The sequence below is a fragment of the Cebidichthys violaceus genome, unplaced genomic scaffold, assembly GCF_023349555.1.
Source record: "Cebidichthys violaceus isolate CVI_PGR_0920_01 unplaced genomic scaffold, fCebVio1.0.p SCAF_11, whole genome shotgun sequence".
NCBI classification, from domain to species: Eukaryota; Metazoa; Chordata; class Actinopteri; order Perciformes; family Stichaeidae; genus Cebidichthys; species Cebidichthys violaceus.
Genome location: NW_027176274.1, coordinates 1,767,727 through 1,784,582, shown reverse-complemented (window position 1 = coordinate 1,784,582; position 16,856 = coordinate 1,767,727). Strand labels below are relative to the sequence as shown.

At 46.5% G+C, this 16,856-nt stretch overlaps 1 protein-coding gene across 3 annotated transcripts in view; it reads left to right on the top strand.

Moving 5' to 3' along the window:
- Window positions 1-365: 365 nt before the first annotated feature.
- The window catches only part of LOC137892093 (radixin), a 28,591-nt gene continuing 12,100 nt past the window's right edge, over window positions 366-16,856 (top strand). Inside the window, exons 1-2 of one of the 3 annotated variants that reach the window (XM_068737012.1) lie at window positions 366-665; window positions 6,925-7,027. In XM_068737012.1, the coding sequence (XP_068593113.1) occupies window positions 7,016-7,027 (12 nt within the window). In that variant the 5' untranslated portion in view covers window positions 366-665; window positions 6,925-7,015. Of the gene's footprint in view, window positions 678-705; window positions 834-6,924; window positions 7,028-16,856 lie in introns of those variants that run through there. The other 2 variants (XM_068737025.1, XM_068737018.1) reach the window with 2 other exon arrangements.

The following is a 16,856-nucleotide window of genomic DNA, read 5'->3' as shown; positions in this document are numbered from 1 at the left end:
GTCTCCAGGTGAAGAGGGTCACAACATGAACTAGTAGATATCACCATCACACTTCACCACTTCATCACTCACACCAACACCAGCAGCTATTCTGTTACAAGTTTTCTGAAATGTTATGTTTAAATATGCAAATGAGGCGTTATCTAACGGGTTAGGGTTAGTTTGTGTCTATAATATCTATTGTACATCTTTAATAAACCGATTAATACAGTTTAATATCATCAGTGAACTATTTATAAAGTTTGGACCTCCTGCTTCAGCTCTGCAGTTTCAGTCATGGGGGGGGGGGATCTGCAGGACTCACCACGCCTCGGTGCATACGGTGAGGTCGTCAGCCATATTGACTGTCCGCACCTCTTCCTCCGGTCGTGTGTCGGTACGGCACCGGATCATCTGAGCGCGCGGCCGTCCGGTGAAACGCAGCGGGGCGCGCTATTTTTACTCGCTCGTGGAGACATAAAGTCGCGCTGAGGAGGAGGAGGAGGGAAGAGAGAGAGAGAGAGAGAGAGAGAGAGAGAGAGAGAGAGAGAGCGAGAGAGAGAGAGAGAGAGAGAGAGAGAGAGAGAGAGAGAGAGAGAGAGAGAGAGGAGGGGGGAGAGAGAGAGAGAGAGAGAGGAGGGGGAGAGAGACAGTTTGGACACATCCTCAGCCGGAGCCAGTGAGAGGTGAGTGAGCTCGTGAGTCCGTCCGTTCACACACACACACACACACACACACACACACACACACACACACTCTGTGGGGGGTTTATTTGTTCACCGGGAACTTCTTCCACAGCATCACCTTCGTCTCGGACCGGCTTCGTGCACGTTCCGGGGCCGCGAGGTGTACGGGTGAGTGGAGCGGTGTCACTTTGAGGTGTCAGTCAGATGTTACGCAACAGAACAGGAGCTCATATATGTGTGTGTGTGTGTGGGGGGGGGGGGGGGGGGGGCTCGTCCTTTATTACCGCGCATAATAGGTTGTCATGTAAATACCCAACTGTTTACGTTTCTACGGACCCTGTTGGTCGTCCGTGAATGCATCAGAGAGTTCCCGTCACTCACACTGTGTGCGTGTGTGTGTGTGTGCGTGGTGACATTCCGCTCTTTTTGTGGCGCTCACAATGAAACAATGTTTCTTGCGCCGTTTGCAACTTTTTTGTTGTTGTTGTTGTTTGTTTTTTTCTGCTGACGTCACGCTTTTCTGCAACAACGTAGCCACCGGCTGATTGAGCAACCTTTAGCGTGTCTGTTGTCTTCTGCGCATGCCCCCCAAAAGCGTGTTTACGGCAACTTAAAAGAGCCACAACAACAACAACAACAGATGACACTTGTTGCTATGATACCAGAAAGCACGCGGTTACACGCAGAGGGATGAGTGACGCGGTAACCTCGTGCTCCGCGGTAGTTTTAGGTGAGTTCAGGTGAAACCACGCAGAACTCTGCCGCGTGCACACACCACCTGAATACAGCGACACCGGCGCGCGCGCCCACGTATGCTCGCGACTCCAGCTGGCACCAACAGACGCTGCGTCCGGAGTCAGGTGGAGAGAGGAGTCTCTGATTGGCTGTTACCGCTGTCACTCAGCCCCCCCCCTCCCCCTCCTCCTGCTGCTCTTGGCCCCGCCCCCTCCGGAGGACCGAATTACAGCTCATTTGAGAGAGAGGCTCTGTGCGTCCTGACACGAGACACCTCTGACGGCCGGTTTTAGATTTCTCTCTGCAATATATTAGTAACCTGTTGAATAATGTCACGAGCAGTCACCCTCCCAACATGGCCGCCTCACAGCGGTGTGGTGGGGCTGCAAATCAACAGGTTGATGTTGTGCATATCGCTCCGAATTTGTTCCTGCATACTCAAACAGACACATTCATATTTCATGACCGCTAAATGCTGTGTGAAGCCACTGCTGAGTGAAGCTGGTCTACGGCTGGTCTGAAGCTGGTTTACGGCTGGTCTGAAGCTGGTCTACAGCTGGTCTGAAGCTGGTCTACGGCTGGTTCTACGGCTGGTCTGAAGCTGGTCTACAGCTGGTCTGAAGCTTGTCTACGGCTGGTCTGAAGCTGGTCTACAGCTGGTCTGAAGCTTGTCTACGGCTGGTTCTACGGCTGGTCTGAAGCTGGTCTACAGCTGGTCTGAAGCTTGTCTACGGCTGGTTCTACGGCTGGTCTGAAGCTGGTCTACAGCTGGTCTGAAGCTTGTCTACGGCTGGTCTGAAGCTGGTCTACGGCTGGTCTGAAGCTTGTCTACGGCTGGTCTGAAGCTGGTCTACAGCTGGTCTGAAGCTGGTCTACAGCTGGTCTACAGCTGGTCTGAAGGTTGTCTACGGCTGGTCTGAAGCTGGTCTACAGCTGGTCTGAAGCTGGTCTACGGCTGGTCTGAAGCTGGTCTACAGCTGGTCTGAAGCTGGTCTACGGCTGGTCTACAGCTGGTCTACAGCTGGTCTACGGCTGGTCTATGGCTGGTTCTACGGCTGGTCCTACGGCTGGTCTGAAGCTGGTCTACAGCTGGTCTGAAGCTGGTCTACGGCTGGTCTACGGCTGGTCTGAAGCTGGACTACAGCTGGTCTACGGCTGGTCTACAGCTGGTCTGAAGCTGGTCTGAAGCTGGACTACAGCTGGTCTACAGGTGGTCTGAAGCTGGTCTACAGCTGGTCTGAAGCTGGTCTACAGCTGGTCTACAGGTGGTCTGAAGCTGGTCTACAGCTGGTCTACGGTGTACCTGTCGGTCGTGATGTGGGCCTCTGTCACGCGGCCGGTTGAAGGCGGGAATGTCAGATTTGATGCTCGTTGAGCTTGTTGGAGGTAGCTTGCATCTCCCTGTCTTTCCCTCAGAGTTTCTCTCTTGTCTTAATTCACATTTACACTTTTAATCTTTAATCTTAAATACGGTTACTTCATGTCCAGTCCAGTTAAACCCCGAATAAAAGAGATAATGAAACAAAAGCGACGCACCAGAAACATCCGTTACAATCATTCACTCTGATGTTAAAATGTCAAATATTCAACAATCTAATAATCAATAATGAACATGAGTGAGTTGCAGCTGTTAAAGGTACAGTGCAGGTGTTTTACTTGGTCAGTATCACGACCAGGTTAACTGACAGATGTGATCTAGTTTCTCTTTCCGTCCCTGACTTTCACTGTCTCTGTATCTGTCTCTGCTGTAACGTGACCTCACCCTCATATTTAGATCCTTTATCCTCCATGTGCGGATTAGTGTGGTGGTCTCAGGTTTAACCCACGTCGCACGGAGAGTTCAGTCCACCGTCAGTCCTGTGCTGTCGAGCAAAACACTGAACATCAAACATCTGAATCATTTTCTGAGCGTCTGTGGATGTTTTTGAAGTCTCGAGTTTGGCAATTTTGCGTCGCCAACTTGGCTTTTTTATCAACCAGTGAACAGGAAGTGACCACATCTGGACTGAGGAGGAGTGACGTAGAGACCTGTCAATCACTGTGTAGCCCCGCCCCTAAATCATCCCCTGCTTTATGGTCTGTTTGACTCTAAATGTTCCATAATGTACTAAATGAACATCATGCTGTATTGAAGAAGACTGTAAACTAGAGATTGAGACCATAAACTCATGTTTACAATGTTTACTGAGGGAATAAATCAAGAGAGAAGTAGAGTCATTTTAGACTAGACTTCTATACAACCAGAGGAGTCGCCCCCTGATGGTCATTAGAGAGAAGTAGAGTCATTTTAGACTAGACTTCTATACAACCAGAGGAGTCGCCCCCTGGTGGACACTAGAGAGAAGTAGAGTCATTTTAGACTAGACTTCTATACAACCAGAGGAGTCGCCCCCTGATGGTCATTAGAGAGAAGTAGAGTCATTTTAGACTAGACTTCTATACAACCAGAGGAGTCGCCCCCTGCTGGACACTAGAGAGAAGTAGAGTCATTTTAGACTAGACTTCTATACAACCAGAGGAGTCGCCCCCTGCTGGACACTAGAGAGAAGTAGAGTCATTTTAGACTAGACTTCTATACAATCTGTCTTTTTGCTTCCTCACAGTTCTTGCTGTTTGTTCGTCCTCTGGCTCGTTTCAGAGGGTAACGCAACGAACGGACACACCGAGTGTAAAACGTCTCCGTTCACGCTCGGCGCTCGCATCGCCGTCTGCGGACGCTACCGGGCCCCCAAAGCGCCAGTTTAAACAAAGAGTCTCATTCTGCGTGAACGGTGACCTGGAAGCTGCGTCGGCCGTCTGGTTTCCCTGAATGAAGAGACGCAGACTCACCCTGAAGCCTGGTACATTGACGAGGTGGTGGGCTGCTGAACAGAGCGGACCTGTGTTTAGAAAAGCTCCGGATGCTTTTCAGCTGCAGCGCACGCTAAAGGTCACCCTTAGATCTGTGTGTGTGTGTGTGTGTGTGTGTGTGTGTGTGTGTGTGTGTGTGTGTGTTTCCATACAGCCTGGAGCATTTGAACCTATTAAATCTTGTGGATGGTGATCACCTTCACCTCGCAGGGTGGAGAACAAAGCTTAAGTTATCGAGCATTAACACAGAATGAAAGAGGAGGAGGAGCTAGAGTAGAGCTGGAAGTTCATCCAGAATATATTAATCTTGCTCTGCAGCGCTGCACACTCAGCGTCTGCAGCTATCTCCTGTGTGCAGGTATGTGGGTCAAGGCGAGCTTTGAATCCTTCTGTTCCTCTCCTGACTCGCTCGCTCTGTTCTACTGATAAGAGAAGCAGGTTTAAAGCCGATGAACTCACCACACGCTGCCTATTGTGCACTTTTATTAAGTCTGCCTGCGTCAGATTTTAGACTTCTGGCCGAGGGACCGGCACTTATTAAGGTTCTGGGGCGTCTGATATTTAACCAGCACATTCAGGATGTGTGTGGTCCAGCTGCATCAGAGCCTAAAACACTGGATCAGGTCTCGGCGAGTACGCGAGTCTCAGATATCAAGTAATCCTATCATTTATTAGCTCGTTAGTCGCTCTCTACCCGATCCCTACACCCGGCCCAGTCGCTACTGAGCACGTGCAAACTACACACCTGAGGTTAAGCACTACTTGTTCCCCCGATGATGCTACGTAGTGAACAACACATCTGAGTTGAAATCAGCAGCAGGAGAGCAAGCTAACGTTAGCCGTTAGCTCGGCTAAATAACCGAGCTAACGGCTAACGTTAACGGAGGTTGCGTTGAGTTACATTATGACGGGTTCAAGCTCCACTCAGTAAAAACTAGTTTTGGATGAAGGTTAAGTATGACCTCATCATGAGGTGTTTAAGTTTGAATGAATCCAGTTGTTTGAAGATGTTTTTTTACGGCAATATAGAACAAATATTAGAGATTGAATAATCTTTTGGTATCGGAGTGCTACACGTAAACTGTAATTAATGCCGCTGTAGGCTATACGTTGCAGAAATGCATTGATTCTTGTCTCTCGTGGCAGGTTGAGTCAGAGTTTAAAACCCTTGCTCATATGCATATGAACAAATGAATCCTAAATTTACTGAAGACGAGGCAAACAAATCAAATAAAAGACCTGCTTTGTTGAGATTGTCCTGGACAATAACTACTGATTTTGAAGTGTTAAGATCTCTGTTTAAAAGCACACATTAAACACTGTTTGGCGGCTGAATCCGGGTCTTCAGAATGAGGTCGGCCTGGTTGAACAGAGACCTCGCGTGCCTCCAGGACTCACTGAGGGATGCTGGGAGGTCTTGACGGATCATTGATTAGCGGGTCGCGCCCCGCAGCTCCGTGCCACATGAAAGAGAGACTTTAAAAGCGTATCAGTGCTCTCTGATGTGGATGTAACATTGGCAGTTTGCCTTTCACTGCACTTCAAATAATGCAGAAGTCCCTTTTTGTCGGTCGGGAGAAGGTTTTTTTTAATGGAGGAGGAAACATCCAGGACAGCGACAGAGGCTTTAAGAGAGCCGTGACCTACATCGACTCGTAAGAGCTGCACAACTCTGGTTATTAATAGTTTGTAATTCACAGAGTTGATGGCATATCTTCACCAGTTCGTAACTGAGTCAGAGCGGAGATCCAACACACACATATGGTAATGATATTAATGGAACAGGATATTTGTCCTCAGTGGGAACGGCGGGTCGTCCTTCAACCGTAGACTGTATTGAAGAAGAGGACGTAGTCGTCGTGACGACACTCATTGGTTTGCGGACTGACGTTTTGAAGCCTACAGTTCGGCGTTTCGGCCGTCGCCATCTTGGCTTTCTTTGCAACCAGTGAACAGGAAGTGACCAAATCTGGACTGAGGAGGAGTGAGGTAGAGACGCCGTATACGTCTCTGGTAGAGACCTGTCAATCAGCGTGTAGCCCCGCCCCTAAAGCATGGTATATTCTGGTCATTTTGTGCAGAACAAACCTTTCTAGCACTTTAGACTCAACACTAGTTTTCTGTCCTCAGACTGAGCTCAAGCTCTGGACTGAGCCCGGTTTAATTCTGCGCGCTGACACTTGAGAAAGGTCTATTTCTGTCCTCACACGCCACAAAGATCAGGCACCTATGGGACACCTTCCAACTGCTCTCTGTCTGTTTGAGGCTCCAGCCATTGAGCTGACGAGCATGACTTCAAACACCTTTAAAGACGCCATGGAAGTGGCTTTTCTGTCTCCCGGTTAGACCACACTGTACTGGTTCCACCAGAAGATTGCTAAAATGTTCCTCCCTGCAGGTTCTCTTTCCCCTTATTAAACTCTTTGATTTGTTGGCGTCTGCAGGGAAACAACAGAGGACACTTAACACATCTGTGAAGTGTCCTCTCTTTGTTTCCACCCCGACCTTTGAACGTCTCCTTTGACAGTTTCCTGTCAGCGTCTCTCTAGATAGTGACGGCTAGATGTCGAGAGAGACAGAAAAGACAAAACAGAACCGCCTGAAGGGAACTCTTGAGTCTGATGTCAATGCCGTGTGTTAGCTGACGTCGGTGCGTTTTGTCTTCTTGTCCCAGGCGCCGGTGGCCCCTGGAGAGAGGCGGGAAGACGGAGGACGACTTCTTTTTGTTTTCTCAGCAACCGGGGACGGGCGGAGAGAGGAGAACGATGCCCAAACCGGTGAGTACCGCCATTCACACCACTGCCTCTGCTCTTTAGCTGCTCTACCATCCGCTTATCAGATAGTCTTAGCTGTGAGGCAGCCTGCTGCCGTTCCTGCTGACAGTGCTAATAAAGTCCGTTCAAAATGTCCACAGATCAACAGATTGAGGTCACCCGTTGGTTTGTGGGCCGCTGTTTTAAAACCTTGAGTTTGACATTTCGGCCGTCGTCATCTCGGTTTTTTGGCCGTCGCCATGTTGTTGAAAGTCAAAAGGGATAAAGTTAAAAGACGAGAACACGGACAACTCCCAGACAAAGACCTGTCAATCAGTGTGTAGCCCCGCCCCTAAATCATCCCCTCTTTATAGTCTGTTTGACTCTAAATGGAGCATAATGTACTAAATGAACATCATGCTGTATTGAAGAAGACTGTAAACTAGAGATTGAGACCATAAACTCATGTTTACAATGTTTACTGAGGGAATAAATCAAGAGAGAAGTAGAGTCATTTTAGACTAGACTTCTATACAACCAGAGGAGTCGCCCCCTGGTGGACATTAGAGAGAATGCAGCTTTAACGCGTGAAGCTTTTAGTTTGCCATCTGGTCTCAGTGTATTTAGTTGTTCAGAACCTTTTACAATCACGAGCCATTGTCCTTTATTCCTCGTGCAACATGAAGCTGATGTTTTGGTTCACACCGGTTTTATCTGTGTTTCTTTAAGTGATCCTGTCATCGGCTCTCCCAGTCAGAAGCAATGTGTTGGGAAAACATGCACACACAGAAGCACAACAGTCGGTCACTTTATGGACGTGTCAAACACAAAGAGGGCTTTCTGTGCTCTATTTCTGGACTGAAGGACAGTGGGAGCCTTCATGTTGCTCTGACACAAACACACACAGGCTGAGTTTGCTCTGCAGCTTAAGTAACAGGATTACAGGTTGAGGATTGTGAAGCCATTCATTATATTACCGTTATTACATCTTAGCCCTGGAAGCAGCAACATAAACTCCAGAAATTCTCATTTTTTATTATATAACTCGGTTATTAGACAGAAAATAATTAATTCCGTTCATTAACCATCAAATGTCTTTTCCTCCACTAAGGAAATGTTTAACATTGTCGTGTTTAGAATTCAGTATTTCAACCAAAGTGTTAAAAACAACCAGTTTTAAACAAGTTAAAGTTACTACAAGGAACCTTCATGTTCTGTTGGTTCTGTTGGTCCCTGTGGACTAAAGCTGTAGTGTCTCTGAGCACCAGAGTCCCTTTAGAAAACCTCTCATTCTACTGCAGCAGGGTCTGACAGTCTGACCCTCTCAGTCCTGGTTCTGGTTCTCCCGTTGCCTCCCTTCCCTCCAGCGGGTCCAGCAATACGTCCTGGGTCTCCAGCAGAGAGGAGAAGCTCTGCTCCTTGAGGAGGAGGAGGAGGAGGAGGAGGAGGAGGAGATGCTGCTGCTGCTGCTGCTGCTGCCGGGAGCTGAGCTCTCCTCCTCCCTCCGGAGCTCCGACTGCAGGTCCAAGGCTGCAGGTGAAGCCGGATCTGGGTCTGTCCACGGTGGACCAGGTCTCTGCTGGAGGATCTGGGTCTGTCCGTGGTGGACCAGGTCTCTGCTGGAGTCTGAGCTGAAGGAGGTTCTGGTGAACCTGCATGAGTTCATCTGGTTTCACCAGAATCCGACCCGGTGGCTCCGATGACATCATCAAGAATAACTCTGTAGAAACAGACCATCTTCTCTCTGATGGTCTCTGTACTGATGGAGGTCTGATAGAGGATCAGGACTACACTGAGACTGGTTCAGGACCAGATAACCAGATACTTTTAATAGATATACATTTTTGCTCCAAATTTAACCAGGATTATTTCCATTAATATTAGTTTTAATAGACAGAAAAAGTATATTTTTGTCTCTGTTTTGTCATTTAATCAACTCAACGTCTGACTGTAAACCTGTTTCTAATACTCATCAGCTAAAAACAGCTCGATAGAGGTCAGTCTAAGCGAGGATGGGAGCTTTATGTCGCAGTGTGTTTACATGCTGGCTGCTTACACGGTTATCTGCAGCCAGAGATTGCAGCGAGCCCCCGGCTCCATCAATCTCACTAATGTGGAATTAGGCCAGGCCCAATTCCTGGAAAGAGACCAGGGACACGTGATGGGAACAAAGAGGAGGAGAGGAGGAGAGGAGGAGAGGATGGGAGGATGGGAGGTGAAGGTGTTAGAGATGGAGAGAATAGATGAGAGTCTGCATTTAAAGGTTGTTCTTATCCACAATGAGGTTCATAATCAAAGAAGTGAAAACGTGGAAATCATTTCCTGTGAGAAGTCACTGAATTGAATCACTTGGGGAAACGGCATGCTGGGAGATAAGAGGCGTCTGTGGATAAACAGACTGGAGGAGGAAACTCACCGGCGAAAGAGAAAGTTTGAACCGACAACGTTGGGATTAGTGAAACTCAGCGTAGGGAAGCAAAAGGTCACGCAGAGAGGACTTGTGAGAGCGGTGAGTGACGGCCCACTTTGTTCACGTCCAGTCCAGAAGAACGACACCCGAGCCGACCCTCGAGGGGAACTCCTGCTCCGGTTACTTCAGTTAGCTTTGACGCTAAGCCTGGCAGTTAGCTGGTGAACGCAAACTTCTGCACAGCTTCATCTGGGCTTGTCTTTTTTTTGGGGGGGAGGGGGGGCAAAGAGACGGCTGAAATGTCTCAACGGATTAAAAGATAAAGCTGAGAGTGCCCCCCCCCCCCCCCTGCAGGCTTTGTAGTCATTGAAGAAGCAAGCTTGGCTCCATTAGCCTCGTAGCTAACGTAGGAACAACAAAAGAACAAATGTGGCCCAGCCACTAGAGTTCTGATGAGTCTCCCTGACAGGAGAGACGGGCTATAAGCTAGCTAGCCTCAGGCGGGACCATTAAGAAGTGAATTTGTTCCGGACCGTAGACCCCAAGGCCGTGTTTTAATGGAGCCTCTGTGAGTGCATGCACCCCGAACACAACCTGGTATCCAGGTCTGTTATGTTGGTTTTAAAGGTGTGTGGGGGGGGGGGGGGGGGGGGGGTGTATGAAAGGGGCTGTGTGTGTCAGCAGGCTATGAGGTCATGAGACAGTCACTGTCACACCGTGTTCATAATAATCTTAACTTTTTATCAGAAGTAAGAGATGATCTCACAAAGATCTCAGGCGTGTTGACTTCATTTAGTTGGAGATCTTTGGAGAGTCAAAGGTCTCAGGGTGCATCAGTGGTGTAGTTGAGCGTTCAGATCAGGAACGTACTGCTGGTTTATTTAACAGAGGAGAGGTCCAGAGTCAGAGCGACCCCTGACCCTTTGAAGCTGGTTAGTTTAAGAACCAGAGCTTCGTGGAGAGGAGACAGACTGAAGGTCAGTCTCTCCTCTGAAAGCCCTTCTTCAGTACGATATGTTTAGAATGTTCACACGTTGTGTTGTCTACGCTCTCTTCAAAGACTGTCTTTGACCTGGTCTGACCAGGTCTGATCTGGTCAGACCAGGTCTGAAGGAAAAGAAGAGCAAACAAGACAGGAAAGAAGAATCACGGACCCCCGGGGGGGACAGATGTTTCTGGAGAATCCTTTAAAAGATGTATTGATTTCCCATAGGTTAACATATGTGTGTGTGTGTGTGCGTGTGTGTGTGTGTGTGTGTGTGTGTGTGTGTGTATGTATAGATCTGTTTGTACATATGAGTATGTGTAAGAATAAAATATGTGTTAATACATATATTCATTTGATCAATATATATCTGTCTGCTTGAGGGGAAAGCATGTTGTTCAGGCACGTACAGTTTGTGTGTTTGTGTGTGTGTGTGTGTGTGTGTGTGTGTGTGTGTGTGTGTGTGTGTGTGTGTGTGTGTGTGTGTGTGTGCGTGCATCATGCCTGTTAATCCAGAGGGTGAGATGTGATGGGATGTCATACATTATTGATTTATCGCAGCGTTTTGCACATGTTGCCCCTCCTGGTGATGGTGTGTGTGTGTGTGTGTGTGTGTGTGTGTGTGTGTGTGTGTGTGTGTGGGGAGGGGGGGGCTTTAAATATTTCATAAGGTCATTTTCATTTATATAATGGGAATTATCCAAGTCACTAAACCTAATTAGAGGGAGGGTGTGAAGTCCTGCTCTCCTCCCACCTCCTCACCCAAACCTCCATTCAGGTCACTCACTGCTTCATCTCAAGGCTACAGAACGTCCAATGAGAGCTCCAATCAATCTCAACCTTCTGTAATTTAATACATAATATCAGGAAACTGAAGAGAATTATGACCCTTGAACACGGCTTCTCCCCTGTGCACAAATAGAGCTCCTGAATACATGTGTTGTCAATAAACAGCCACAGTGGAACATGGAGTTTATGTCTTTGCTGCCTTTAAGTACAGGAAATACTGATAGTATTCATCAGTATTCATTCTGTTCTTTTAGATGTACTTCTTCTCCACCGCTGTCTTTGAGTTTGAAAACACAGCTGTGATGAAGAAGCTTCAAACATGACTGATACTCACATCACCGTAGAACTGAAGACGGTGTGATATTAAAGAGGAGTGCTGGTGAACAGGGGATTTGGAGGGAGAGAGAGAGAGAGAGAGAGAGAGAGAGGGAGAGAGAGAGAGAGAGAGAGTAGTGGAGGTGATGAAAGGAGAGGAAGCGTTAAGTAGACGAGTGTAAAGAGTGGACGTCGGTGAGAACAGAGAACAGAGGAGGTGAAGACGGCAGCGTGTCCCCGGTTGTCTTCAAAGCCTTCCATTAATCTGCTTATCTACCAACAGCTTTTAATCATGGCTGTCTGAGTCTCTCACACACACACACATACACACACACACACACACACAGTCAACAGGTGGGCGGCCTCAAGCCTGCACACAACCAGCAGACTGCTTATCTGTCGCTGCTCGCCGTGAACACCGCAGAGGATGCTGGTAACCACAGTCGGTTCTCCTGGTGGTAACGAGGAAAAACAATGACGGCAAGCAGGCGTGAAGAAGCACCGTTTACTACAAGTGGTGTGAGCGGGAGTAGCGTTCTTGTAATGCAGCTTCTGGCCACAGGTGGCAGCGCTGAGCGCACTGCTACCTGAGCATTAAAGTGAGGAAAATATAAATGTCTTTGATTTTGCATCGCTTGTGGCATCCACCGGGTCTGCTGAGAGAAGCTAATGGAAAAGTGTCTTTAAAGCTGCATTCTCTCTAGTGTCCACCAGGGGGCGACTCCTCTGGTTGTATAGAAGTCTAGTCTAAAATGACTCTACTTCTCTCTTGATTTATTCCCTCAGTAAACATTGTAAACATGAGTTTATGGTCTCAATCTCTAGTTTACAGTCTTCTTCAATACAGCATGATGTTCATTTAGTACATTATGCTCCATTTAGAGTCAAACAGACCATAAAGAGGGGATGCTTTAGGGGCGGGGCTACACAGTGATTGACAGGTCGACACCAGAGACGTATGCGGCGTCTCTACGTCACTCCTCCTCAGTCCAAATATGGTAACATCTGTTTATTGGTTGCAAAAAACCAAGATGGCGACGGCCAAAACGCCGAACTGTAGGCTTCAAAACATCAGTCCACAAACCAACGGGTGACGTCACGACGACTACGTCCTCTTCTTACATACAGTCTACGGTTGGAGGACGACCCGCTGTCCCTGAGCCACAGTCCCAAAGAATAAGTCTACGTCCACTACGTCCTCTTCTTATATACAGTCCATGGTTTTGACAAGGCTTCTTTTATATTTGGTTATAAATAAACTGTGGCTACGCGGCTTTGTTGAATACTCTATTCTGATTGGTCGTCATTCTACGGTGTGTTATTTCTTCATAACAAACCGCTGCTTTTGAAAACAGACCGATGATCCCCGAATGCAGCGAGAGCACTATTTCTTCTTTTAGTGGAAGCAATAAAATCATTTAATTACATCAGTTTTAAATCAATATTTTGAGTGAAATTATTGATTTTTGTAGAAAGTAGTCGTGTAATAAAGCGGGATAACGTACAGCGAACAGGTCTTCATCTGAAGTGGAAGTGAGTCTCATGATCTAGTTTTTCTGATGTCTTAAATCAATGTTTTAATAACAAACACGAGGTAGATTGAAGGCGCTGAATGCGGTTGAGCCTGATATTGTACTTGGTGGTTCCTGAATGAGTCGGTGGTGTTCGTGTCATAGGTGCTCACAGATTGTTAGAGAAACGCGTTGTGTGGTAGCGTGCTCATCGGTTCATGCTGGTTTCAACATAAATATCTACATATTTGGATTGTACTGTACTTGTGAGGTCGTCCCCCTGTGTTCAAAACAAACATGAGTCTTTCCAACCTAAACTTCACCGGCCGCTCGCACTATTGACTCCAGACGTGTGGAACTTGATGATGAATATTTGATAACTCCCAGCATGCAGAGGCGTTCTGCAGAACGCAGCCTGAACTCTGCTTCAACAGGGTCAATTCATCTTTCTGTGTTTTTTAATTATGAACACACACTTCCTGCCAGGCTGTGGAGAACGAATATGTTCTGATGTATTGCTGCTAGCAGCCCAAGACTTCTTGTTCCTCTTGGCAGTGTTTGTGGTCGTAACAGTTAGCACTTATGAAAGTACAACGTGAAGTGGAGGCACTAGTGATCCTTAGTAATGTAGCTAGAAAATACATGCAGTACTGCAGTAATAGTACCAGAGTACATTGATGTATTGTGTGCATATGAACCATTAAAGGATCTTAACTATGAATCTGTCAACGTTAACAGACCGCCTGCTGCTGTATCTGCTAACGCTCTGCAGCTATCAGCTAGAAGACACACACACACACACACACACACACACACACACACACACACACACACACACACACACTTGAAACAATTGTACACAGACGATAGTGGACTTCTTACTGATATCCTCCATTCAGAACTGCAGTGTTTCTTTCCTGTGACCCTCATCTTTTGAGTTTTCTTTTTGCCTTTTTCTAAAGTAACTAGAGTTTAAGTAGGTGTTGTGTAATGTGTATTTGGAACACTGTTACAATATAATCTGTTATGTTCTCAGAGTACAATATTAAATCTAAGACGACTTTTGTTGTTGTTGTGGCTTCATAACTTCCTCCTCACATTCACTGTAACTTAAATACATATTTAAGTTTTGGACTGTTATTCGGACAAAAGACTCTAGTTTTTGATATTTTAAGGACTGAAACATTAATTGTCATATTCAACAATCGCAGCCTTTAAGTGTCTTTGTTGCTCAGCTTGTTGCTCACCTCCAGAGCGGTCACTGCTCTACATTCACCCTGTCACGAGTTCACCCCTCCTGAGGAACGCCCACGAGGCTTTCTACAAAACGACGACACAATTTAGCCACGAGGGCGTAGCTATGGAAACCTTATCAGCCAGAACACAGAGACACACGACGTGAGATGATTGTACACACACACACACACACACACACACACACACACACACACACACACACTACAACCACATGGTTGCGTTCTCATACCATCCACACTAATCCACTAAGGATGTCACGAGAACCGACACTTTGGTACCGAGTCGGCTGTGATATCCTGGGCCGATACAGACGTTGTTGTCTCTTTGTGTTTGCTCTTATTTATTCCTTCTTGTCCCGGTGTTTTAAAACCGTTCAGCAGTCCATTACTCTGTGTTTGTATGTAGCTAACAGCTAACAGCTAGCAGCTAACGGCTAACGTTAACGGAGGTTGTATTTTTGTCTAAACCTGGTATTGAATTATATACTGCTGTGCAATATCAACATTTCATATTTCTTATTTCATATGTGCAATAATATGCAAACTTAAAGTCATATTAATTATCTTATTATAGTTTTTGATAGTTTTACGGTTTACTTATTTACTATATGTTTAATGTTTGCAAGATATTGTTAAATGTGTGTGTGTGTGTGTGTGTGTGTGTGTGTGTGTGTGTGTGTGTGTGTGTGTGTGTGTGTAGTTGTCAGGTCAGCTGAGCTGTGAGTCTTGTATTTCCTGACTCTTGGTTTCTTATGATTGATGCACTCCGTTCACCTCAGGCGTTATCTTTTTATTTGTCTTTATGTCTCAAACACACACACACACACACACACACACACACTACTGGTGCAGCAGTCTTTTCCCTAAGGCCGGGTACTGGTTTAGACTGAACCATTGTTATCTCTCTCTCTCTCTCTCTCTCTCTCTCTCTCTCTCTCTCTCCCTCTCTCTGTCTCTCTCTCTCTGTCTCCCTCTCTCTCTCTCTCTCTCTCTCTCTCTCTGTCTCTCTCCCTCTCTCTCTCTCTCTCTCTCTTTCTCTCTCTCTCTCTCTCTCTCTTTCTCTCTGTCTCTCTCTCTCTCTCTGTCTCTCTCTCTCTCTTTCTCTCTCTGTCTCTCTCTCTCTGTCTTTCTGTGTGTCTCTCTCTCTGTCTCTCTCTCTCTCTCTCTCTCTCTGTCTCTCTCTCTGTCTCTCTCTCTCTGTCTCTCTGTGTGTCTCTCTCTATGTCTCTCTCTCTCTCTCGCTCTCTCTCTCTGTGTGTCTGTCTCTCTCTCTCTGTCTCTCTGTGTGTTTCTCTCTATGTCTCTCTCTCTCTCTGTCGCTCTCTGTCTCTGTGTCTCTCTCGCTCTCTCTCTCTCTCTCTCTCTCTCTCTCTCTCTCTCTCTCTCTCTCTCTCTCTCCTTCAGGGTTACTTGAGGACAGTGTCAGTTGGTTTCACTGCAGAAGGGTTTGCTTACTGCAGCACTGAACACCACCAACACAGTATAATGTATTACTCCTACAATATGACACACACACACACACACACACACACACACACACACACACACACACACACACGCGCACACACACACACACACACACACACACACGTTTCATCACTCCATTAAAACCTGTTTCACTTCAAAATAACTCCGATGTTAAAGTGAATAAAAGGATCCTTAACTTCAAGGATGCACCGTCATCATATCCATCGAAGGACTTTTCCAATGTCGGTGAAACGTTCACATTCTACGGAGGACTGAGTCCTTCGTTCAGAGGATTTTGAAGGATGCGTGTACGTTCCCTCCTTGTAAACACCCACAATCCTTTGCGCATGATTCATCTCTTGTTCACCGATTGGGAAACGCGCTGGTAAACGTTCAGTGATTTCCCCTCAGCAGTCCACCAAAATCCACTTCTGACCAAATTGAGCCGATAAATTCATAATTCAGTTGCTGAATCTTCATTGGTATCAGATCTTCAAGGCCTAATTTAAAAGTTTCTCTCCGACCTTCGTCGCACAGCGACAGACTTGTTCATGGAGCTATTAATAGCACTGAGGCAGAGAGAGAGACGGCGGGGTGGAGTTGGCATATCTTCACGTAGAACTCTGAATTAAACCAGCGTGGGTGATTGTTGGAAATGAAAAAGACTTGTAGAGTTTTATTTTGTGTCCAGTTTGAGTGAAGTGCGTTTTACCACCAGTGATGTAAAATGGTTGTTTGGCTCTGAGGAGAGCATATTAACTGTGTGTTTTGTGCGCTTATAAATTACAATAATTTGTAAATATCGCCAATGTGTTTCTCTCCGATTGTTAAGGAAAAATATACATATCTAGATTGTGTCATTTCAACTTCATGAGAAAAATAAGTTTGATAAATATCACACGTAAGAAAACAACAGTGTCCTAAAGTTGGCAGCAGTTGTGTTGCGTTGATTTGAATGAGCTGTGATGTCATCCATTTGACCATCATTCATTGGCTCACCAAAGAGGAAGTGATTCACATTGTTGCGGTTGTTGTTCGGGTCCAAAAGTTCACACTTTTAATGCCGAAGTGCAGATGACCTGAGGACCCTGAAGAACCAGTCCTATCTATTCTCTCTGAT